Source organism: Arvicanthis niloticus, chromosome 1 (genome assembly GCF_011762505.2).
Source record: "Arvicanthis niloticus isolate mArvNil1 chromosome 1, mArvNil1.pat.X, whole genome shotgun sequence".
NCBI classification, from domain to species: domain Eukaryota; kingdom Metazoa; phylum Chordata; class Mammalia; order Rodentia; family Muridae; genus Arvicanthis; species Arvicanthis niloticus.
Genome location: NC_047658.1, coordinates 38732830 through 38758853, shown reverse-complemented (window position 1 = coordinate 38758853; position 26024 = coordinate 38732830). Strand labels below are relative to the sequence as shown.

The 26024-nt window shown below is 49.5% G+C and overlaps 1 protein-coding gene across 4 annotated transcripts in view; it reads left to right on the top strand.

Moving 5' to 3' along the window:
- The window catches only part of Lrrk1 (leucine rich repeat kinase 1), a 135562-nt gene extending 112400 nt beyond the window's left edge, over nt 1-23162 (top strand). For 3 of the 4 annotated variants that reach the window (XM_076935476.1, XM_076935471.1, XM_076935480.1), the window contains 11 exons: nt 2098-2264; nt 5927-6124; nt 7787-8064; nt 10145-10339; nt 11100-11251; nt 14146-14263; nt 15270-15386; nt 18467-19317; nt 19702-19803; nt 21818-21991; nt 22237-23162. In XM_076935476.1, coding sequence (XP_076791591.1) covers nt 2098-2264; nt 5927-6124; nt 7787-8064; nt 10145-10339; nt 11100-11251; nt 14146-14263; nt 15270-15386; nt 18467-19317; nt 19702-19803; nt 21818-21991; nt 22237-22447 — 2563 coding nt within the window. In that variant the 3' untranslated portion in view covers nt 22448-23162. Of the gene's footprint in view, nt 1-2097; nt 2265-5926; nt 6125-7786; nt 8065-10144; nt 10340-11099; nt 11252-14145; nt 14264-15269; nt 15387-18466; nt 19318-19701; nt 19804-21817; nt 22134-22236 lie in introns of those variants that run through there. The other variant, XM_034513505.2, reaches the window with a different exon arrangement.
- Nucleotides 23163-26024: the final 2862 nt, after the last annotated feature.

Genomic DNA, 26024 nt, shown 5'->3' with positions numbered 1-26024 from the left:
GAAATAGTGCAAAAGACAGACCTTGACCCGTCCCATCCAAAAGGAAAAGGTCACAAATGTAAGTCCTCCATAAAACAGACCATCTTCTTTAGTGTGCGGGAACCCACTCCTGTGATGTGGACTCCTTGGGGAGAGTCTCTCGACCTTTGTAAACTTCAGCCATTCCCATTCATTTTTGGAGTTATGGAGAACTGTCCCTGCGGGTGGCATGATATTTCTGGTTTCTTTAACTTTTTTTTTTCTTTTAAGGAGACCTGTTTCTCTTTTTTGTTTTGTTTTGTTTTTTTTTTCTTCACTGTCCCAGATGGCCCGAGGGCACAGCGTGCAGCCACTCCACATCCCCACTTAAAAGGATTTGTTGAATTTAAAATGGACTTGGGAGGTGCCCCAGGGACAGTGTGAAGCCCTGTGCTCAGTAGACAGTAACAGAGAATAATTAATTAACAAAGGACAAGTCTCACAGGACTTCCTTCAGTGTCTCCTGCAGCCAGTCCCACAACTGTGGGATGTGCGATGGTCGATGTTCACAGCAAGCGCCACTCTTCTGCAAAAGTGGCTTTTCTTCACTCCTGCCTTCTTCATGGGCATCCATTTGTGTATGAGCGTGACTCATATGTTTTGGAAGGCGCTAGGTTAGGTGCCCTTAAAGTTTTAGACATTTCATTTATCTGCCAAACCTTGTGGTATTTATGCCTCAGCACAGAGACACCAACTGGTGGGCTGCAGGATTCCCTCTGTGGCTTCGAGAAGCCACACTGGACAGCCCTTACTCCTTTGGATCTCATCTTACGCACAGTAGGATTGTGAGATGAAGTTGCCTGTTAGAAAGTAGAAAACTAGCCTGAGTGGGAGTCTGTCTAGAGAGGGGGCTCAGGCTATCTGCTGCGGCCCAGCCAGCTCTGATGGGGGAGTTTGGCAGGCAGAGATCTGCCCTGTAGCTCCTGCAGAACTCTGCATCTTTTTGAAGCCCTAGAAGGACCCATAGCACCCTCCTGGCCCACAGCCCATCTTAGATCGTACCCCCATACTTGTACTTCCCAAGCAAGAGCTTTACCAGGGTACTTGTAAAGCATCCCCTGACCATGCTCAACCGCGTGCCTGAGGCTGCAGAGGACACAGGTGACATGATTGAGCTGTGTGAAACCTCAAAGTCATAGAGATCAATGCATCTAAGGGCCAGGAGGGCTCACTGGCACCCTTAGCCTGGATGGCAGGCTGGCACAAATCCTGATGGGGACCTGAGGAGACCTCTGCTACCTTTCTCCTGCCCACAAAGTCCTTTCTCCCTTTGCTTCCTGTTTCGTCTTTCATGCCATTGCTTCTAAAGAAATCGGGGAATCTCAGGAAGTAAGAGGCTAAGGGATCCATGCAGATGCAGAGTCAACAGGAGGGTGAAGAAGGATGGCCCCCAAGCCCCAAGCCCTGCATCCCCGAGCCTTACTGTCAAAGCCTGCACTTCTGTACCCTGAAACCTCATTCCATCTCATTCTCCATCTGAGCTTCATGGAAAGTCCCAGCTCAGCCCCATGTTCCTTGGCTGCTTACTCCAGAGCCGCCAGGAGGCCCAAGGGTCTTCCCAGAAGGATGATGGTGTTGAGAAGAAGCGGCCATGTTTCTAAAAGCCCAATATAAATCTCTTTTCATAAGGCTCTAGACCAGCAAGTGGCTAAAATCCCCTTTGAAACCCTAGTTCCCAGTCATGGAGACACTAGCTCTGTGTATCAGAGGATGATCTTACCTAAAAAATAAAGCTACCAGTGAATAGTACTGTGTATCCAAGGGAGGACAGCTGTCAATGTGCAAAAACTCCAGAGTAAAACAAAGAAAGGGATTCCTGTTCTATGCCCATTAAGCCAGGCGTCTTCAGCATCTCTCTGTCCTGGTGATGCATCCACCATACAAAGGAGGAGACTGAGATTGCATAGGCTCTACAGGCTGACCCCTGGCATGTGTGATAGATCCAGACTTAGCCTAGATCAGTCCAATCTCACAAGTGGCTTTGAACAACTGTTATTCTCTCAGAGGGAAAACTAGCAACCGAGTCTAGGACACCCTGCCTGAGGTTGGAGGCTAACCCCTTCACTGTATGTGCTGTAGGCTCTTCCTGGAGAACAGCAAGCTGGAGCACACAGAGGGTGAGGACAGCATCCTGGGCCAAGGTGGCAGTGGCACAGTCATCTACCAGGCCCGGTACCAGGGCCAGCCTGTGGCTGTAAAGAGATTCCATATCAAGAAGTTCAAGAATTCTGCTAATGCCCCAGCAGGTAACAGGGTTATGGCCAGAACGTTTTTCTTTGGATACATGAGCCCTCTGCATCAGAACTCCAGGCTACCTTAGAGAGGACAGAGGTCACATGTGCACATGGAGCAGGAGATGAGGAAGATTTGGAGGCTGGTATAGCTGGCACTGCTCTGCTTTGTGCCTGGCCTGGGAGGGTGGGAGTACAAGCTGGAGATCCAAGTCAAGTGAAGCCTCAGTATCGCTGCCTGACTAGACAGAAGTGTGTGTTAGCAGAGACCACTCCTGCTATCTCTGTCTGCTTCGTGCCTGCCAAAGGCCTGGCACACATGGACAAGCAGTCTGATATGGTAGAAGCCACCTAGGACCTCGTGGTTTTCCACCCATCCACTTTGTTCCCAGAAATAACAACTCTGACACTTCTTATATATGAGTAAATATTTAGGCCAATAGCTTTGGCTCTGTTCCCTGAGTAGCTCATCTCTCAATAATCGAGTTTATTCTAGTCTGTGTTCTTTCAGAGGTCAGTTACCTCTTCCTTCAGTGTTCTGGGGTGAATCTCTCACATCTATTTCCCAAAATTCTCCTCTATCTATCTATCTATCTATCTATCTATCTATCTATCTATCTATCTGTGTGTGTATGTGAGAGAGAGAGAAAGAGAGAGAGAGAGAGAGAGAGAGAGAGAGAGAGAGAGAGAGAGAGAATTAACTCTCACCTATTTCCTGCCTTACCTCATTGGCCATAGGCTTTTTTATTGACAGGTGATGCTTTCACTCAGTGCAGGAGATTCTCTCTACAGTCTGGTAACAGGCAGACTCATCTGCAGGGCTCCTTCGGTCGTGTCCTGTGCAAGCAGAGAGCTGTATAATGAAAGACAGGAAATGGGGCAAACTTTGCAAATAGATATTTGGGATGTTCCCTCCCCACTACCCCCCACACCCTACTCCCCACCAAGAAAGCCAAGAGGCAGCACCCTCAGACCTGTGTATCAAATGCAGTCCGAGACCACTTTCCAGTGGGAGGGATCTTCAGTGTTCCTGTAAATCCATGTCTGTTGCTACCACAGAATAATACCCCATGCTGGGGAACTGCTAAACAAAGGAAGGTGTTTGGCTCAAGGTTGTGGTGTGTGAGACCCAGAACAGTGCTAGAGGATCTTCATACTTTCACCCAAAAAGGCAAAGAGTGAGAGAGTGGGGAGCCAGAGCCCCAGAAGGGGGCTGTATTTCTTTTTCTAACAAGCCCACCCCTGTGATAACTAACACAGCTACATTAAGTTTTCCACACATGAACACTGCGGGGTGAAGGGGAGACATGTTCTAACCACAGCACCATGTAGTGCTCAGCCCAGGCCTCCTTATTCCAGCCAGTGGAAGTGCCCCTTGTTCAGGATAGGGTCACCCTGAGATCACAAAGCCAATGTATGTTCTTTAGTAGAAAAATTAGAATCATAGAAACCAGAAAGAAAGAAACCAATTTGCAATTTATTGTAGAGAATATTGGTTTCTTCACTGACCTCACAGTTTTGGTTGACAAACCTCAGTCTGGACTTACGCAGACTATTAGAATTCAATGGCGCTTCATACACAGCAGTGCCCGTTAGAAAATACCCTCCACAGTAAACAAAAAGCACTTGGAATTGTAATTAACTAGGGTACCTTCAGTCTCAACTGGGTAATTTGACTAATGGTGTATCCAATGCACATGCGCTGAGCCAAAGCCAAGAGCTGACAAGGGAATGCGCCAACCCCACAGATGTCGTGAATAAGTCTACAGAGGTTACAGCAGGCTTCTTCACAAGGGCTTGCCTAGGAATTGAAAGCAGCCTGTGGGCTCAGGAAGCCTGCACATGGCAGAGGTGACCTTGCTGGTCTGAGAGAAGACAGCGTACTCCCTAGCTGGGGTGGAGATTAGCATCTTATCCACCCTGTGATAAAAAATAAAATTTTAATGGGTTAAAGAGGGTGTGAGGATGGACCTTCCCCCCTAGGAGCCAAATGGCCAGTGCACTCAAGGCCTTACACAACCAAAGAGCTGATCACTAAGGCAATAGACCCCAACTTTAAAATCTCTAAGGAAGGAACAGAAGCAGGAAACAAAACAGTCAGGACTTGGCTTTCCCCTGCCTAGTGGCTTCAGTGACAGATGACCCTGTGCTGACTGGCCACAGCCAGGGGTCCTGTCCTGAGCCTTCAGAGTCTCCTGCAGGCCATCCTGCATTGAGATGCATGAATGTCAAGGGTGCTAGAAGAAGCTACAGCATGGTTGGAAATCACTCATCCCTGCTGTAGATCTGTTTCCTCCACTGTGAATGTCACAGGCCCGAAGCCATGGACAGACGATAATGGTGGTGGTTTTCACCTTCACTAGTCCTAGGTACTTGGTAAGGAATAAGGTAACCTGCAGTGACCCTGAGGGTGGAGGGAAAGGGGACTAACTACCTTCCAGATAGCAACAGGGCTAGACTTTGAACATGATAAGGGAATACAAAGGGAATAAGGTCACTGGCACCTCCCATGTGAGTGGCAGCTGTGGCTGAGAGGGGTAAGGGCCTTCTCTAAGCCCTGAGGCTGGAGCCCTGAGACCCTTCTCCTGGGAGGAAGCCTGAGGGAACCCAGGGAGTGCCCAGCAACTGTCACAAAAGACAAGGCCACATTAGCCCTTGGGAAAGGAAGCCACAGCTCCTTGTCATTTGCATATGGAAGGCACAGTACAACTGCCTATAGCCTGAGCACCTCCCTTTGGGGTCCTTGAACATAGCACAGAAAAGAACTTCAGGGCGAGCCACAGTGAAGCCAAGTTAACAAAGTTGTGTCTTTATAGAGACAGAGATTGTGCACACTGTAGATGTAAACGGATGTAAGCCATCAGAGGGAAAAAGAGACATCTTTAAAGAAAGGATAGTAGCACCCACCTAAGACATGGGGATGACCACTCAGGAGAGTCAGTCCTTAAGTGCCTCTGTGTGTGTGTGTGTGTGTGTGTGTGTGTGTGATTTTTTTTATCTGAAATTAATAACCAGGCTCAAAAATTAAGCAAAGTTTAATAATTAAGTACAAAACTATAATCTAGCTCACCTGTTTCTCCCATCTTAAAGACTCTCCTTCTTGACAAGGAAATTGCCCGGTAATTTACTGGGTAATTGTTGAGGGTTGGTATTGAGAAAGGACACTGAGGTGGGTAAACTCTAAGATATCCCTCTGTCTGTCCGAGCAAGCATAGTTCTTTTTTTTTTTTTACTTGAGCACTCCTTTTACAAGGGAAGGGACTGACATCCCTGAAGGCACTCTGGGTAGATCTGTCAGTTGTGGTGACTTTTTTTGATTCCCAGTCAGAAAGGAGGTAATCAGATGCTGAATAAGGCATTTCTTCCCTTCTGCTGTCTCTTTAGTTTTCTCTGATTTTCTATCCTGTCTTAGTCTCAGCCCCACAATACCAGCTTTTAAAGGCCAAATTAGTATTACAACCCTTCATACAGTGTGTACTTTAAAATATAAATCTGTCTAACCTAACCAATCCCTGTAGTGCAAAGCTAAGTATGGCAGGCTTCCTGTGTCCTGTTACCCTTGGAAGCAACCTACCAGGCCTAGACCTGGATCTCCCTTGGCTTAGGTCCAGCAGGGAGGCCGTGACCTGCACCTGCTCTTCTTCCTAAATAGCTGATGGCCTTGCTTTGTCCTGCAGACACCATGCTGAGGCATCTGAGAGCCATGGATGCCATGAAGAATTTCTCAGACTTCCGTCAGGAGGCCAGCATGTTGCACGCCTTGCAGCACCCCTGCATCGTGTCGCTCATTGGCATCAGTATCCACCCTCTCTGCTTCGCCCTGGAGCTCGCCCCGCTGGGCAGCCTCAATACCGTGCTGTCTGAGAATGCCAAAGGTACCGCACTCTGAGAGCATTCTACAGGGGCCATGCCTGCAGCCTGCTCCTGGGAGGCCAGCAGAGCCCTAGTGCAGGAGAACAGGGCCTTTCTCTTATCTCACATGGCTATCTTGGTTGCAAAAACAAAGCTATGGGTGGCTTCATTGAGCCAAGTGCTTTGCCAACTCCAAACATGGGACAGGACATCCTGAGGTGGCCCAAGTCAGACAGAAGCAAATCTCAAGTCTTATAAGTTGAGGAAAGCAGCTCCAACTGGGAACAGAGTCTCTGATGAGATGGCACCATTGGCCCAAGAGACAGCAGCTGGTACCTTAAGCCCCAACTGCATCACTAAGTCCCCCTCTGACCACATCCATACACTGGGCACCAGTTAAGATGACACTTAGGAGCCCTTCTGCTGCATCTTATTTCTCAAATAAGCTTGAAGGGAATTCTGAAGAAACTGGTGACTATCCCCAAACTGATGCCAGAAGTAGGGAACTGGCTGCCTTCTCTAAGAAAGAACTATTAAACCAGTCACTTCTCAACCTCAGTGAAAATGGAAAGGACATCTGCAGTGTCTGTATCTTTTGTTTACACTTGACCGCAAGACAAGGTTGGCTTGGATGAGGGCCAGAGGACTTGAATCCTTTTATGAAAACACATGCAGCCCCACACATGGCCTATAATGAAAGGACCCCTAAGAATGAGCATTTCTATCCTAAATGCATACCATTACTTCACTTAAAGCTGTTCTCTGTCCCCTCTAGCATGAAGAAGAGCAAGAATGTATCTGGGGCATTTAGAGAACGTGTTAGTCATTGTGTCACAGTGACAGTTTTCTGTCACTGTGACAAAATGCCTGAGGCAAACATCTTACAAGAAGGAAAGGTTTGTTCTGGCTCGTGGCTTTAGAGATTTCAGTCCATGGCCGTTTGCCCTTGCTCTTTGGGCCTGTGTTTTGTGGTTCTTTATGATGTGGTCACATGACAGAAAAGATTGTCCATGTCATGTCAATTAGGGGATTAAGAAAAGAAAGAGAGAGCAAAAGGTTACATACAGTTCTAATGGCTCCTTCAAAGGCATGTCCCCAGTGACCTCACTTCCTTCTGTGAGGTCTGTCTTAGTTAGGGTTTCTATTGCTAAAACATTATAACCAAAGCAGTTTGGGGAGGAAAGGGTTTATTGCAGCTTCCAGCTTGTGATACATCATCTTATGGAAGCCAAGGCAGGAACCTAGAGACAGGATCTGATGCAGAGGCCATGGAGGAACACTGCTTGTAGGCTTGCTCAGCCTGCTGCCCTATACAACCCAGGACCACCTGCCTGGGGTGAAGATGCCTAGAGTGGTCTAGACCCTCTCCCATCAATCATCAGTCTAGACAATGTACCACAGGCTTGACCACAGGGCAGTGGGGAGGGGGTTCATTTTCTCAGGTGAGGTTCTCTCCTCCAAACTGACTCTAGCTTGTGTCAAGTTGACATAAAACTAGTCAGCACAAGACCCCACTTCTTAAAGGTCCCATCTCCTCCCAATAGTGCCATACAAGACAACCCTTTAACCCCATCCAAAACAAAGGAGAGGAGTCAGGGGAAGAATGAAAGACAAGGTCTAGAATGTTCATTTGATTCCATCTTAAAGTTGATAGATTTGAACATAAACATTGCTTTCTTTCCAAGATTCTTCCTTTATGCCCCTGGGACACATGCTCACCCAAAAAATAGCCTACCAGATTGCCTCGGGCCTGGCCTATCTGCACAAGAAAAACATCATCTTCTGTGACCTCAAGTCAGACAACATCCTGGTGTGGTCGCTGAGCGTCAGGGAACACATCAACATCAAGCTGTCGGACTACGGCATCTCTAGGCAGTCCTTCCACGAGGGGGCCCTGGGTGTGGAGGGCACCCCAGGCTACCAGGCTCCAGAGATCAGGCCTCGCATCGTGTATGATGAGAAGGTATCTGCCTGTTCCCACTGTCATCTCTAAGCCCAGCCATGCAGAGCAGGAGCCCAGGACCAGTGAGAAGCCAGAGGCAGTCCTGGGGCTCTGGGCTCACCTTCTCCAGGGTGTTTTCTTCTCTCAGTGAGGGGGATTCTGGCTCTGACCTTCGGTACCAGGCCTGTGTCTGCTTGTTTGTTAACAGATTGACCTCTGTCCTTAGCTTTAGAAGTATTTTTAAGTTTGTGTATGTGTGTGTATGTGTGTATGCAGGTATTGTTGCCCGTGCATCCACCTTAGTGTCTTCCTTGGTTACTCTCCACCTTATGTTTTGAAGCAGGCTCTCTCACCGAACCTGAAGCTAGCTCAGTGATTGACTAGACTTGTTGGCCAATGAGCCCCTGGGATCCTCCCATCTCTACCTCCCAGTGTTGGGATTCCAGACACGCACTGCCGTTCCTGGCTTTTATATAGGTGCTGGAGATTCGAATATAGATCCTCATGCTTTCCCAGTGAGCATGCTTACCCACTGAGCCATCTCTCCAGCCACAGCTTCAGATGTAGCCACAAGAGTCCAGGATAGACATGTTTCCTGCACCTAGACCTCACTCTCGCATTTAAGGCACCGACTGGGGACTGAAGACCACCTTGCAGGGATACAGATTAAAGGTGATAGAAGTTCTGGGTACCACAACGTGCTGGTAAAGTGCCAAGCCAGAGGAGCGAGAGTGCTGGGGAAGTGAGTGTGGCTTCTAGGCAGCGATACAGCCAGCTGTGGCTGGGACAGGGGCTGAGTTCAGCTGTCTGCTCGGTAGATACATGTTATGCTGGCCTGTTCAGTCACCTCCCCCTTGTCTCTAACTTATCTGTATTATACTTATTTACTTTTGTATTTATTTAGGGGGCACTTTGTGTAGAAATTAGCAGACAACTTGGAGAAGTTAGTTCTCTCCTTCTACAATGTGGGCTCAGGGGATCGAACTTAGATCATTGGCCTTAGCGGCAAGCGCCTTTACCAGATGATTCACAGTGTCACTTGCTCTCTGGTTTCTTATTATTGCATTATTCCCAATGGCTCATGGACCTTGAAAGTGACCTAAGCATGTATGGGTTAACTATGGCTATTGCCCGTGGTAGAAAAGCCAAGCCAGAGCAACAGGAAGGACAGACTTTTCAGTAGCAGGAGACCCAGACAAGGTGTTCACTGAACACGGAGGCTGTGATAGAAGTAGTCACATTAAAAACTGCTGCCTCCAGGCTGGAGAGATGGCTCAGAGGTTGAGAGCACTGACTGCTCTTCCAGAGGTCCCGAGTTCGATTCTCAGCAACCACATGGTGGCTCACAAACCATCTGTAATGACATCTGATGCCTCCTTCTGATGTGTCTAAAGACAGCTACAGTGTACAGCTACAGTATACATAAGATAAATAAATAATTATTTTTTTTAAAAAAAACCTGCTGCCTCCAGGCTGGAGAGATGGCTCAGCAGTTAAGAGTATTGACTATTCTTCCAGAGGTCCTGAGTTTAATTCCCCCCAACCACGTGGTGGCTCACAACCATCTGTAACGAGATCTGGCACCCTCTTCCAGCATGCAGGCCTATATACAGGCAGAACACTGTGTACATAATAAATAAATCTTAAAAACAACTGTGGACTCCATCTCAGACATTCTCTTAGGAAAGATGTTCCCTGACTTACATGAGGTCTGCACAACTCTTTCCTTGCTGGAGTTTTAAATGACAATTAAAATGAGAAAACACATGAGACACTCCCTGTTTTATGATTTTCTTATACAACCCTCTGGGGTCTTGGCTTTGGAGCCCTTAGTTGGCACCTGGTAGTTAACAATTTCTGTGTATATGGCTATCATATGGATGGATAAATGGATGAAGAATTAACACAAATAGAAAGGATAAATGGATGGGAAGATGGTGGTCAGAGGACTGTCTGGATGTTTGGAAAGACCAGGTAGATAGATGGAGAGAGCCTGTGTTTCCTGGTTATACCTTCCTGTTTCTTCCTTCTCCTCAGGACCAGCTTTCTAAGGTTGCTGGGCCCAGGCAGGAGACCTAACTTGACTTGCCTTCCTGCCCAGGTAGATATGTTCTCCTATGGCATGGTGCTGTACGAGCTGCTGTCAGGACAGCGTCCTGCACTGGGCCACCACCAACTTCAGATTGTCAAGAAGTTGTCCAAGGGCATCCGCCCAGTTCTGGGGCAGCCAGAGGAAGTGCAGTTCCATCGACTCCAGGCACTCATGATGGAGTGCTGGGACACAAAGCCAGAGAAGGTACACAGAGAAGAGCGGACCCGGGGCCTGACTTCCCCTGGCGGTAGGGACTGTGGGACTCCAATGTGTGTGTGTGTGTGTGTGTGTCTGTCTGTCTGTCTGTCTGTCTGTCTGTCTGCCTGTCTGTAGGAAAGTTGCCTTTCTTTTTCTCTGCAATGTGTATATGTGTGGGACCAGACATATTTCAAATTTTGTAGTTTTTCAGATGTTTAGAATATTTACACGTTAGTTGAATATACCCAATCCGCTCTGAAATCTGGAAGTTTCTGAGTTTTGCTCAACTTATATATCAAATGTATTGTGGTAATATAGTCCCCATGCCAAAACAGAGGGGAAGGTACATGTCTCTTTGGAAGGTTTGCTCATGAGAAGCTGGGACTGCATTAGGGGCTCCTAATATCAAGTTTAGCACCTGACCATCAAATCAGATAATTAATGTATTGTGAATAGAATCTGAGACAGATCCCTTACAAAAGTTTATGACTTTGGACTTAAGATAGGACAGGATGGGTCTTTGACTCCAGAGCAACTGAGCCTATCACTGTGGCCATGATGACCCAGAGGCTATGAAGGGCTTGTATGTATGTATGTATGTATGTATGTATGTATGTATTTGGAGTGGGGGATGGGGGTCCTGAAGCCTTTCAGTCTTGTGTTAGGTTAATCCCTAGTGGGAGGATCCGTGCTTTCCCCTGGCTTGTGCCAGGCGGCCCTATGGGGGACCACACAGCCATGCTCACCAGAGACCTCTCTCCCGCAGCGCCCCCTGGCCCTGTCTGTGGTGAGCCAGATGAAAGACCCAACCTTTGCCACCTTCATGTACATGCTGCACTGTGGGAGGCAGTCGGCCTTCTTCTCATCCCAGAGCCAGGAGTACACTGTGGTATTCTGGGATGGAAAGGAAGAGTCCAGGTAATCTCTTCATCTGTCCTTCCCTGTGTGCTGGGAACAGAAAACAGCGATGCCGGTGCGAGGTATTACTGACAGACAGCAGAAAGCAAAGCCTGGTGGGAGTACATTAAAGAGAAGAAGGGCCAGGCTGGGGTGGCAGACACCTTTAATCCAAGAGATTCAGCGGACAGAGGCAGAAAGATCTCTGAGTTCCAGGCCAGCCTTGTCTATAGAGTGAGTTCCACAACAGCCAGGGCTACACAGAAAACCCTATCTTGAAAAAAGAGGAGGGGCACAGTTTTGAAGCTAAGGGAAGCAAAGAAATGGTTGGGTGTGTTGGAAACCCAATTCCAGGGAGAGAGGGAGAATCTTGCTTCAGATGAAGTTAGCTATAATCTGAGCATGGACATTAGGTAATGCCAAAGGCAGAAGGGTGAGCAGCCAGTGAGGTGGAGTAAGAAAGCCAACGGACCAGAGCCAGAGGGAGGCAGGAGACCAGAGCCAGAGGGAGGCAGGAGACCAGAGCAGAAGGGTTGCTCTCCAAAAACTGGCTGGGGGCAGTCCCTCTGGTCTCAGCTCTTTTTTCATAGTGAAGTGGCAAAAAGTTGAGAACAGGAGAACGAGATAGCCGAGAAGAAAAGAGAAGGTCCAAAATGGCCACCATGACCTGGGAAGCCAGGATGCCTACAGGGAAGTATGGAGACCCACAGTAAGCTGCAAAGAAACCCACCAGCCTGGCTATATGATTTCTGCTCACTCCATCTCCTAGACTGAAGATGGCTGAAAACCTGACTGTTTCACCAGGAAGGAGAGAGGAAACAGGACTTGAGGGTCTTTCAATGGGGCATTTAGGGAGAAGGCCATAGGACCTGAGACCATAAAGAAGGGAGAATACACAATGGCCCTAGAAGGTCCCCAGCTAGATATGACCCAAGGCAGAGTGAGCTGAAGAGCCTGGAAAGGGTGGGGAGGCAGTTATTGGTCAGCTTGTATGGCCCAGAGAGCAGTCGGTAGCAGAAGACAAGACATCTGCTGTAGAGTGTAGGGAAGACTCACTGGGACAGGGAAAGAATTCCTGAGACTCAGAGGCAAGGTCAGGGGAAGGAGAGTGGCAAGAGATGGAATCTCCATGGAATGGAGGTCTTGTGTGATGGCCTGTAGGGTTGTCCAGTGCATGCTACCCCTCCTGCCCCTGACATGAAAGTTAGCGTAGTCTTCAGACGGTCCCAGTGGAGAGCATTTACAGGCCTTACAGTCTGGAGAGACTTAGACATAAGACTTGACTAGGGTGGGATTAGCAGAATGGACTCTGAAGTTTGCGTGGATCTTATGATCTTAAGCTATCAGTGGGGAGGCATGGACAGAGGGGAAAATAAATTCACATTTCTAATTCTTTCCATTGAAGAGCACCAAAAAATTGTTATTGGCAGTAGACATGGTCTCTAAGTACCAAGGAGAAGCAGGGTTTATCAATGGCTGGTTCTAGGGCTAGGCCTGGAACATTTGACATAAGAGAAGCAAATAAGCAGGTAGAGACTTCTGGGAGTATCTTATTGGGACTCCAGAGCCAACCTGGTTTGTGGATGCTGGGGCAGACCCTCTTTCATCCACCTCAGGATGCTTGCTTTCCCCTTTCTCAGACATGAGCAGGATGCTGGAGAAAGTTGGACCTGGGGAAAAAATCATCTTCCCCAGTAGGAAGAGAGGGTCCTTAAAAACTCCCACCAACACAAAGAAGGGAGAGTGGGGGGGGGGGCGTCTACCTGGGTATGCAGAGCAGGGAACCCAGACTGACCCACGGAAAAAGAAAAGAAAAGAGGCAGGAAAACCAGGACAACGTGACACCACTGTGGCTAGACTCTGGTTTTTTCAATTTTGTATTTTTTCTTAAGCAAATGTATTTACAGTATCATTAAAGTTTTTTTTTTATCAATACATAGGAGAAAAGACTAAAACGAATAGATAGAAGTTTGAAGAAAGTTTACTTTGCAAGTTTTGTATCCATTTTGATCATCTCCAGCCGTTTGGTGTCAGTCAGGGATGGCGAAACCTTCCAAAGTCTGGGCTCACAGCATGGCTCCTGTCTGCTGCTCCATCTCTGCTCCACTTTCTCTCTGACTAGGGGAGAGTGGCTAACCAACTAACCACTCTTCTACTGTGCCTCGCTCCCTCCTCCATGCATAGGACACTGGGGACGTGTGGAGGGGCAGTGGTGCTGGACACATCCAGGCCTGTGAGCCAAGAAGTTGCTCTCCTCACTATCTGTGGGCTGTTCTCGGAGCACACAGGTTGGAGGCATGTCTTGAGCTCCAGCCAGTCAAGTGTGGACTTTGCACACCTTATCTTTAGCCTTCTCTTTCATGTTCAAGCCTTACACAGCAGGCAAACCTACATGTACCCAATGTCATGGAGTCAAGGAGTACTTCTGATTTCTAGAGGTGAACAGGGTAGCAGACAGCATCCTTTGTGTGTAGTTACCTTTGTGTCACTGTGAACAAAATAACTGACAGAAACAACTCAAGGGCAGATGACTGATCCAGACTCTCTGTGTCCAGTCCCTGCAGTCTCAGTCCCCTGCCCTTGGGAGGAACAGCATGGTGGCAGAGGCTCTCTTTTACTTCTGGGAAGACAAGATGCAGAGAGAGGAAATGAGAGACAGAGAAGGTGGGGAGGGAGACTGGGGTCCTGATATAACCTTCAAAGCCCTGCTACCAGTATTCCATCTCCTCGCAGCGTTTCTAGAGCATGCCAAAATAGTACCTCCTACATCTGGAAAACAGATCTTTAAAACATGAACCTGTGATAGACCCTTCATGCTTAAATGATTACCCCTGTTCCAAGGCCATTCCACCGGCCTGGGAAAGGAGGTGGCCTCTGGCTATCCAGAACTAACCATATGTTGTTGCTAACCACAGGAATTACACAGTGGTCAACACAGAGAAGGGCCTTCTGGAAGTACAGAGGATGACCTGTCCTGGGATGAAGCTGAGCTGTCAGCTCAAGGTCCAGAGCTCAGTGTGGATAGCCACCGAGGTAACTGCCAGCCTGCAGGGCCCGTGTCAGGGTGAGCGTGAGAGGGGTACAGTTCCCAGGGAAACCAGACTTATAAAACTACAAGATGTCAAAGTCAACTTGACTATCAGGTAGCCCCAGCTTGTGTCTGAGCAATCCCTAAAACAATGTCATCGGTCCTGTGAGGTAGATCACCAGGGGAAATTGCTGTTGCCCCCCTCCCCCCCCCCCCCCCCCCCCCCCCCCCCCGCTCGTCACCAGCTGGAAGCAAGGATTCAGAGTAGCAAGGATGGGTAGAGACTCTCAGCAGGAGAATCTGGGTGTGTTGATGGCATGCTGTCTTTCCTCATAATACTGTGAGGGCCACGGAGCATAGCCCATCCCTGGAGATCTTCTGCCTCTGTATGCAGAAGTCATTGTAAGACCCAAGTAGCTATCTTGTAGGAATTCCAAACACTACCCCAAATCAAATGCTCCAGGGTTATGAGTAGGGAAAGTAACACCATAATCCACCTACATGACTGTTTAGAAGTAGATAGATCTTCCACAAGCCCGTAGATACCCATAGGACTAAAACCTCAAGAATTAATCTGTTTTAAGAGAATACACAGTAAGATCTCTAAGAATGCCTATCCCAATGTAATTCTTTGCGGCAACAACAAATTCACTAAATATGTTTAAAGGTGATGGACCGAGGAGGTGACCCCATGTGCATCCTACAGGAAGTGATCCTGCCCATGGCACGCTGTCACTGTATTGTGACCTCACTTTGCTAGTGGCATGCTGCTTATGCGTAGCCGAGGTGGGCTTCTGAGATGGTCTGTCCTCTGCTCCTTAGGATCACCTATGAGTTAACTTTCTTCTACTATTTTTCTGTATTTTTCAAACAAAAAGCAGAAATGAATTAGTAAGCAAAATGCTGCCTTTTTAAGGTACCAAAGGGGTTCCCCAGGCTGAAAGCATCCTAATAGGACAAGCTAGTCACTTCCTTATCTGGTTCTTACAGTGAGCTTGTCTGCTTTTGCAGGACCAGAAAATCTATATCTATAGCCTTAAGGGTATGTGCCCATTAAGCATGCCCCAGCAGGCCCTGGACACCCCGGCTGTTGTCACCTGTTTCTTGGCAGTACCTGTTATTAAAAAGGTAAGGTGGGGAGAGGGGAATGTTCAGGTCTGTCACCAAGTATGGGAGGATCTCCTTGCTTGGGACAGTGGATTGAGCTGGGGACAGTGGAGTCACACCTTTCTGGGCCACTTTGCCTACATCATAGCCAGCTTTAGACCATGTTAATGTGTGACCACCATTAACATGGAGTGTCTACCATCCATGAGCCAATGCCAGAGGCCCAGGCTTAGATGAGCTTCACACTGGTGCAGAAGATGGAGTAAGCCATTGCACATGGCCCCTTCTCTTGATAAAGGTATTGGGAGCCTCTCCCCTGCCCTGGCCACTGTCTTTTCTGATTAGTGGGCATAGCTGATTCCCTTTTATCTGTCTATGCCTCCTCTCAAAGACTCGCTTTCCTTCCCAGACCTCAGTCCTTTGCCCAGCATTGGCCAGCAAACACATTCCCTCACTCTCTTAACCCCGTCTACTCAGTGAGCTTCGCAGTCCCAGCTCCATCACATCTTGGCATGGAATCCAGCCTTACTAGGGCTGGCAAGGCCATCACTTAACTGGTCCTGGGTCTTCTCCTCCAAACAGTAGACACAGGAGCTTCACCTTCCCTTCTGGTGAACTGTCAGGATGCAGAACCTCTCCTCTGAGAAGCTGGCTGGCACTGCTTCCTTCCCTGGATCCAGACAGGCCACAGGGGCCTGTGGGTGCAACGAGTGCCTTCCACCAATGCAGAAGCAGTGCTTCCTAGCACAGCATTTTAAAATGTGCTGAGTGCCCTTATGTAGTCCCTGTTTGTCCACCTAAAACAAGGATGATAATAGTTGTTGAGAACCGCTCTGGCCCACGTTTGGGGGCCAAAATGTCTCAGACCGTTCTGTCAATGTTGGGACCACACTGCCAAAGGCCTTGGGGACTAAACTGTTAGAGCCCACACTGCCCCAAGCAGCTTCAGTCCGAGGGTCGGGGTTCAGCAGGAGAGAGAGTGAGGACGGATGCGAGGAATGGAGACCAGATAGAGTGTGATTCAATCCCGTTTATTCTTCAGTCTCTCTTTTTCTCCAAGTCCCAAGTCTTGAGTTCCTAGTCCCTAGTTCCTAGTCCCTAGTGCCTCCAAGTTCCAAGTTCTTTCTCCAAGTGCCTAGTTCCTAATGTCTAATTCCAAGTTCTTCCGAGTTCTCTAGTCCAAGTGTCTTCTTCCTCAATGCCTAATTCCTACTCCAGTGTCTGAATCTCTGTTACTCCAAATTGTTCTGAACTCTCCTGTCTGCCTCTCACCTTTTATATGTCTCACTTCTAAGCCACGCCTCTAAGTCAAGCCTTTAATCATGCCCTTAGGTCTTGTCTCTAAATCTGATCTCTAAGTCACACCCTTAAGTCACACACCTTTTAGTCTCACACACCCAAGGGAAAATCCTGGGTATCTAAAGCAAGATGTTATCAGAGTGTGCTCAGCTGTTGTAGGCTAATGCAATCAAGTCTCTGGTCAGGGTATATGGCTCAAGATGGCTGCAAGGATGATAGCCGCCTTCTGTCGGCTCCTCACAAATAGTAATGAAATAGGTCTCTAAACCTATGGAGCCCAGAGTTCTGGGCTGGGCACTTGGAAGCTAACGGTTGCTATGCCTTCTTGAGTCACCAAACCTGTGAGCTCTTCTCTCTACCCTGATCTAGTTTCATTTCTTTATAAAAACAAACAGAAGAGACAGAAAATAGGTATGAAATGAACCTTACAGTCATTTATGATTGCAGCCCCAGGGGCAGCCTAGGCACCTGGGATCTCCCTACACCAGAGGCCTGGAGAACTGGACACAAAGCATTATTGAAGGTCCCTGACAGCCAGAGCCCCAGCCAGGGCGCACCTCCTGCCGGAGCAGGGAAAATAAAGCAGACTCTGTATGAGCCTTCTGTGCAGGGTTCCTGCCCCCGTGGAGGTTGTCCTTCGGAGGCCACACAGGGCAGACCGTGCGTGCATTCTTGCACAAGCACGCTCACATCCCGACGAACGTGGTGTTCCTCACGCCGACCAGCAGAGCCAGGATCCAGAAAGACTTATGGCCTGTTTGCTCTGGCTGCTTTATTGACCTAAATCCTCAAGATGGATTTTGAGAAACTTTCCTAGGGCTCCTTACTATGGATATTGTGTGAGAGGCCACTCATTCCACTACCCTGAACAGCTTCCCGCCCCGCTCCACACAGGCACCCTGCCTCCTAACAAAGTGGCTTTCTGTCATCCCCCCCTGGCTAGAACAAGGCTGGGATCTGACTTTATTCTGTGACCCTTTCCCCGCTCAGCTCTGCTCTGGGAGATGCCCCCAGGAAGCCTGCACTTGGCTTTGCACCTGCAACTTTGGCTTCAGCCTAGTAACCTCTGGCGGGTGGCTACAGAGGAAATTGTGCTTCATGGAAAGTCAAATTCCTCAGTAGTGTCAGCTCAGGCTCTTCAGAGTGTGTGTGGATGTGGGCACACGGGGCCAAGACATGCCTGTAGGAGAGTTAAATTAGAAGTTCTTTCTTCCAGAGACATATATTGTCCACCTGATAAAAACAGTGGGATCCAGGGCCACAGAAGTATATGAGCCTTAACCCTTTCCTATGCCAGTGCAGTGCCCAGGTGACAGTGGTGGGCACAGAGACCTGGCCCCTGCTTTTCTGGAGCTCCCCACCATGTGAGCAATGAACAGAACTCATGCTTACAACAGCTGTCATGTTAATAAACTGTTTACAATAGGGAGAGCATTCTACCCTGCCCTTCAAGAGGCCTTCATGGCATCCAGGAAAGGCAGCTCCCTGCTGCTCATGTAGCAAGAGACCAATGCCAGGTGGTGGCATCCTTGCTTGATGCCCTTGGCACTATGGGCACAGTTCTCCCTGGCTCACCTCTTGCCTCACAGCACCAGTGATGGGCATGGCTCTGCTGGAGCAAGGCTACATTGTCTCTGGACTGAGACCCCTGAGCAGGCCAAGATTTCAAAGGCTTTACTTCTCCGAGGCCCTAAGGGAGAGCATGTGACCACTTGAGACACATATAGAGAAGTGCCTGTGGTTTCTCTCTTAGAATGTGTGACATGAAAAAGCATCATGTGTCCCTGTCCCTTCCCCCACAGAACTCCTTTCTGGTGCTGGCAGGCCTGGCTGATGGACTCGTGGCTGTGTTTCCTGCGGCACGGGGTACCCCAAAAGAAAGCTGTTCCTACCTGTGCTCACACACAGCCAATAGGTCCAAGTTCTGCATCCCAGACGAAGACTCACGGCAGAACCCCTACCCAGTGAAGGCGATGGAAGTGGTCAACAGTGGGACTGAGGTCTGGTACAGCAATGGGCCCGGCCTCCTCGTCATTGACTGCACCATCCTGGACATCAGCAGGCGGCTGGAGCCCTATGCAGCTCCATCTATGGTCACATCACTCGTGTGCAGCTCAGACTGCAGAGGAGAGGAGATGGTCTGGTGCCTCGACGACAAGGCCAATTCCTTAGTGATGTACCACTCAGCCACCTACCAGCTATGTGCCCGGTACTTCTGTGGGGACCCCAATCCTCTCAGGGACACATTTTCTGTGCAGCCCTCAGTCCCAGAAACCCCAGGCAGTCACATAACCACCACAAAGGAGCCTGAGGAAGAGTGTATCGCAGATGTGAGCATCATGTACAGTGAGGAGCTGGGCATGCAGATCCTCACCCACCAGGACTCGCTCACTGACTACTGTTCCATGTCCTCGTATTCTTCGTCCCCACCCCACCAAGATCCCAGGTCCCCTTCCAGTCTGCCCAGCTCTCTCACCAGCTATTCCAGTGTGCCTTTCTCTGCCAATTATGAAGACCCAGACAGGCTGCAGGAGCCCATGGTCACCTCTGACAGAACTGAGCATGACCTGAGTCCCATGGATGGGGAGACGTTCAGCCAACACCTGCAGGCTGTGAAGGTGCTTGCTGTCAAAGACCTCATTTGGGTCCCTAGGTAAGTTTTGTGGTGTGGAAGCACCATTTCTGAGCTGCCCAATGTTCTTGCTTTGGGGATGGGCTGAGTGGAACCTGTGGCTTCTTTAAAGATTTCCCAGATCCATCTAGGCCGTTCTGCCAAGCAGACTTTGCCATTTGGATTTAGAATAGGAAGTGATCGCTCCAGTAAATCTAGGAATGTCTACACAGAAAGCTCAAGGTGCCACAAACAGCAGCCACACTCAGGTTTCCTGTGGGGAATGTCCTCTTCTGCATCACACTGTGTATCCACTGACACCCCCTTCACGAAAACTTCAGTCTCCTTACCTTACTTGCTATGTCCACTGGAGAGAGTACAGCTTCCTGAGCCAACCCTTCCCCTGTCTTGGTTTTGGTTCCTTAGACATGGCGGAGACATCATCGTCATTGGCCTGGAGAAGGATTCAGGTGCCCAGCGGGGCAGAGTCATTGCTGTTTTAAAAGCCCGAGAGCTCAATCCGCATGGGTAAGACTGAGAACCATTCTGTAGGGCTGAGGGAAGAGGTGTGGGGAACCTCAGGACTCACTAACATGTCCACTAGACACATGCCTAGCACAGCAGCCCTGCTGCCCACCCCCAGCTCCCACAGATAAACCTCTGGATCCACCAGTGTGGACACAGAACAAAACAGAAGCAAAGTGGGGTCCTCCAGGCAGCTCAACCACTGGCCAAGGATATCTATTTCTGGGGTATCTGTGTATCTGAGGATCAAGTACACTGCCAAAGGTGTATTTCCAGGGCCAGATTCAGCTGTGATTGAAATGAGAGTCGAGAGTCTCTCCAGTCAGTTCACTGTCCTTCCTACCAAACAGGAGAGGTCCCCACCCCATGTCAGGGGACCCACCAGCCCATGAAGCACCAGATAGGGCCAGGTGACATGGTCCCACTCTGCAGCTCCCCTCTCTGAGCCTGAGAGTGTGACTTGATGCTAATCTGCAGTGAGTAGTGCCAGGAGACATGCCAGTCGCTGCTGTGAGCATGCCAGTTCAGGGCACAGTCTTCATGGCCAGGGAGAAGGGAAGCCTGGTGTGAGGCCAGAGTTCCTGGCAGTGTTTATCCCTCACCCTGAAGCTCCCCCATGAAAGGCCCTGAAGCCAAACATGTGCAGTATTTGACAACGTAGTAGATCCGCTGGCAGCATGCGCTGTCACTCATCCTCGGGCAAAGGCTCTCTAATATCATCCTTAATATCATCCCACAGTGCCATTCTGCCCAAAGCAGAACAGTCAGTGACAAGCAGCCAGTCACTCATGTCATGTCCAGTTAGTTCCCTTGCCTGCTGGCACTGAGCTTTCTCAGTGAGTCCTGGGGCAATGGATCTTCTCAGTGACCAATTCTGGAAATAAGATCAGGCTTTGCTCCTGAACCCTGGCTGACCTGGTACAAGGAAGCTTTGTGCCCAAGTAGTTCCCAGCTTCCAAGTTGGGCTTCTGGAAGCAAATAGGTCCTCAGAACCAGGTCGGTTGACCTTGGCACACCTACTCTGACTGGACCTGTATCCTTTTCTAGTCATCCACCCCCAGAGACAGGTTTTATCAAGAGTCAGGCACATTTGCTAGAAGGAGAAAGACCTGAATTGGCCAAAAAAGCAAGGAAGGACCAGAGACTCTTGATACCTTGGTGAAAGAGAGCCTTCATGTGCAGTGGGGCTCTGACACTGGGCATAGGAGGAGGAGATACAACCAGACCCAGAGATGGGCCACCAGCCCCGCAGAGACACCACCAGGATGAAGAGGATGCAGGGAGTCTTATCGGTTGTGGTCTGAGCAGAAGCATGCTGTGCACGGACAGACCATGCAAAACAGCTCACAGCCTCAAAACAGTGTAAACAGTGGTGGCATTGAGAGGGCAGACTTTCTGTCTAACGTATTCAATCTCTGAATGTCCTGAGTCTGTGGGGGACAGAATGGGAGGGGCCTGCAACAAGGACACTCATGGGTTACTCTTGTGTTTTCACTGTGGGGTGCAGGTATGTGTCACAGTGTGCCTGCGGAGGTCACAGGACAGTAGGGGTTGATTCCCTCCTGCTTTTACGTGTGTTCCAGGAATTAGGTCATCAAACTTGCCTCATAGGGAGGGAAGCCCCTTTACCCACTGAGCCATCCCTCTGACCTTCATGTTCTTGAACAGTAATATTCAGTTGGTGGTTTATTCTAGACACCAGAATTCCAAAGAGAGGCATGGGCAATGCCTGCTCTGCTTGTGCCAGTCGGTGGTCTTCCAGAGCGTTAGTCTACAGCCAGCGCTTATAAAAGTAAATGTATGCCCTTGGCCTTTTAGGTACATTATAAGGCTCCATCCCATAGGCCAGACTATCAGGGACAATCGGGACCTTCAAGTCCATTCCAGAGCTAGACTGAGCAGTTTATGACACCCTCTCAGTAACTCCACCCACTTTGAGGCTATACATGAAGGGGGAGGCCTTACCCTGACCTAGTGAGGACTCCTGTGGGTGATCTCAGACCCCATCTCTCTGCAGGGTCCTGGTGGATGCCGCAGTGGTGGCAAAGGACACCGTAGTGTGCGGCTTTGCAAACGAAAACACAGAGTGGTGCCTGGCTGTCTGGAGGGGCTGGGGCGCCAGGGAGTTTGACATCTTCTATCAGTCCTATGAGGAGCTGGGCCGGCTGGAGGCATGTACTCGCAAGAGAAGGTAATGCCTACGGAAGGGCCTCCATGTGGAGCCAGCAGGTCCGAGCCGCTGCCTGACCCCTCAGCTACAGCCCTCCTAAGGCACAGAAGACAAACGGGTTCTTTGCTAAGCCTTCTGCTAAGAAGGGCTGAGAAGCTAGAAGCTACTGGTAGTTTGGGAGTTCTCAGGTTCTGTAGGGAAAGTTACCAGCCCATGGGAAGCCACAGGGTCTGGTTGAGAGAGGCCTCCTTTTGCCTCTTCCATAGGCTTCCAGGAGCCGGAGAGAGTGACCCCATTCCAAGCCTTCCCGGCATAATGAATGGGCCTGTCCATTTTTTTGTCGCCAGGCCTCAGATGGAATTACACTACAGAGTCTTGGTTGAGGAGCAGTTCGGGGTAAGGTGGGAGGAGGGCTGTGACCCCTGGCCCTCCTTCCCCAAAGACCCGGGTCTTTCAGCCTGTTTCACAAGGCTCTGAATCCCTGGAGTGTGGGGCCCAGCTTGGTCGAGCTGAGATCGAATCTCCTGCTTGGCAAAGGCTGCATATGGGAAACCCCAGAAGGACCCTGGGCAGGCAGCATTGCCCAACACTGGGGATGAATGGGTTCCTTCAAGAGTCACAGCCGGAAAGCCCAGTGCGAGGGCCCCTGCTCCCCCTTTACATTCTTCTCCCCCGACAAAAGGAAGGAGAAACCCAATCATCGGGCCTGGAGAAAGGGCCTGTGTTTATGACTTGGTAAAATAAACTTGGACACAGCTGGAGCACAAGCCCTGTTTGTTTACACGTCATAATCTTGTTTATCACTTTAACAAATTAAGTAATATCTCAGCGGTTAGGCCTGGTTGTGAAATCCCATCGTATGGGACTTATACTGAATTATGTATTTGCCAAACATTTACTGCCCACGTGGACAGCAGATGAAGAAAAGCCAAGTTGTTAACAGGGTGTACGGGCACAACAGGGAACATTTTATAAAGCCTGTGCACACGTGTGCACACACCCACATCTCTGCCAAGCATCACCCTTGGTGGATGCCTAACCTAGAACTCACATTTGAATATGAGACTGTACTTGGCTGGCGTCATTGAACCTTTTCTAGAATTAAATTATAAAAAGCAAACGTGAGATGTGCTGGGGAGCGCAAGCCGGTTGAGACTCGTGTTATCTGAAAATAAACAGACTTAAACGGAAACCATGGCCTTTGTCTCCTGAGTGCCACACACACAGGCTCTGGTCTTCCCAGATTCCCTTGCTTCCTAGGGTAGACATGGGCCACCCCTCTCAGCCCACTGCTGGGTGCTCCAGGCTGCCCTGTAGCGATTCCCATGGGCAGTGGCTTCTCTGTTGGCCACAGCCCTGGAGAAAGCTAGCTCCTCACTTCCTTTTGTGAGTCAGGCTCTGAATCCTGAGGACCAGACCTTGAGCTCTGTGGCTGCTGAACCCCTCACCACCGTTTCCCACCTTGATCTCTAAGGCGAGCCTTGGAGGTCATCAGCTTTTCTTCTCCCCTGGTGTCCCAAAGAGCCTGGCCCCGTCTGCCCTGCGCCTGTGTCGTTGGCTCTCAGGCTGTTGTGCTGACGGCCAGCCTCCCCTACTTTGCAGACTCAGCCCACCTTTAGTACCTCATCCTCTCCTGTCCACAGAGAGCCCTAACCCGAACCTCGCAGTCAGGGAAGGAGGACTTTCACATAACCATCAGCAACCTTGGGGTAAATGGCTAATGGACTTGACGACAGAAGAATTGAAAACCTAAAAGAAACCTGGGCAGCGGTGGCATATAACTTTAATCCCAGTACACAGGAGGCTGATCTCTGAGTTTGAGGCCTGGTCTACAGAGCAAGTTCCAGGATAGCAAGGGCTACACAGAGATATCCTGTCTCAAAACAAAACAACAAGAATAAAAACACCTACAAGGAAACTACCACACATGTAAACAACTGACAGGTAAAAAAAAAAAAAAAAAAAAAAATTCACAGAGCTGATGAGATGCCTTATCACATGAAGGAGCTTGCAGGCAAAACTGAAGATCTTAGTTCAATCTCCAGGACCCACGTGGTGGAAAGAGAGCCAACTCCAACAAGCTGTACACACACACACACACACACACACTCATTCACACGCTAAATTAATAAATGTTATTTTTAAAGTGTACTTATAACATGAATGAAAGATGAACAGTTCCCTTACCTTGTATGCAAAATTCATATTCATCCATAAGAAAAAAACACAATTGGAAAACAGATAAATGGCATGTATAGACCAGTGTCATAAAGAAACACAGGCCCTCCACACGATAAAATGGCTTCCGTCACCCTCGAGTTACAAGGACTAAAGGACCAGCCATGATTCTTGAACTCTTACTGAGCCATTAGGCAGTGTCACAGTGGCAATCACCCAAAGACACTCTGCTGCTGGGGCCACTCTGCTCAAGAGGGCAGGGGTGACCGTGGACATCCAAACAAAATAAAGAGCTAGAGAGGAAAAATCAGGAGACCAGCAGCCAGTGATTAGAGGCCAGGGAAAGCCCAGCAGTGCTCCTGAGAAACAGTGTTTATGTGAGGTCTCAGGGCCTCACATAGCAGAGCTTACACAAGCAAAGGCCCTGTGAAGGAGCTGGTCATAACCGGGTGCTAGAACACCATCAAGAAGGGAGTGCTCAGCCTGTTCCCCACCCCCACCCTCACCTCATCCACATACCCCGCACACCATTACAGGCACCCAGTGTAGCTACTGGGAGTGGGAAACCAAACCATTGCCCGTTCAATAGAATTCAGGCCAAAGAAATAGAAACAAGTGGGGTGTTAGTTATAGTAGCTGTACCCCCTTGTATGCAATAGCTTATTTTGCCTGTCTGACATTTCCCAGAGGTCTTTGCTGGTAGTGGAACCTGTGCTTTATTCAGGCAGTTTGGTTGTGCTCAAGTAGGACTTTTCAGAGCATCCTCGAAAAGTCAAGAGTTAAGGCAGATGTATGCCTTTAGTCTCAGTACTCAAGAGGCAGAGGCAAGAGGATGTCTGTGAGTTCGATGCCAGCCTGGACTACATAGCAAGTTCCAGGACAGCCAGAACTACAAAAAAAGATGTTGCCTCAAAAACCAAACCAAACATCAGGGCTCCTTCTCTCCTGCACAGTGGTGTGGAGCAGCCAATCCTGAGACAGGGCCCTGCCTGTACACTCTGACTGCAGCCAGAAAAATGAACCTAGACTCTGCCTGCCAAGCAGACGCTAGCAAGAGCTATTTCCATGATACTACCCGAATAGGTCAGAATATCATGAGCATGCTTTGGGTTGGGAGATAACCAGCCTACAAAAGAACATGAGGCAAAGGCACACTGGCTTTCAGAGCTTCCCATGGCACCCAGATACCATCACTGCATTCCTGGTGCAAAAAGGACACTCACCTTTACACCTGAACTCCATGTTGTTCACGCTGGAGGAACAGCCAACAGTCTGCCCCAGGACAACCCAGGACAGCCAGACACCATGTAGCTTTGTCTGGTATCTTCTGAGGCTCCCTCCCTCTCTCCCTCTCTCCCTCTCTCCCTCTCTCCCTCTCTCCCTCTCTCCCTCTCTCCCTCTCTCCCTCTCTCCCTCTCTCCCTCTCTCCCTCTCTCCCTCTCTCCCTCTCTCCCTCTCTCCCTCTCTCCCTCTCTCCCTCTCTCCCTCTCTCCCTCTCTCCCTCTCTCCCTCTCTCCCTCTCTCCCTCTCCCTCTCTCCCTCTCTCCCTCTCTCCCTCTCTCCCTCTCCCTCTCTCCCTCTCTCCCTCTCTCCCTCTCTCCCTCTCTCCCTCTCTCCCTCTCTCCCTCTCTCCCTCTCTCCCTCTCTCCCTCTCTCCCTCTCCCTCTCTCCCTCTCTCCCTCTCTCCCTCTCTCCCTCTCCCTCTCCCTCTCCCTCTCCCTCTCCCTCTCTCTTGTCTCCCTCTCCGGCTCCCTCTCCGGCTCCCTCTCCCATCTCCTTCTCCCATCTCCTTCTCCTTCTCTCTGTTCCTCCCTCTCTCCCTCCCTCCCTTCCTCTCCCTCTCTCCCTCTCTCCCTCTCTCCCTCTCTCCCTCTCT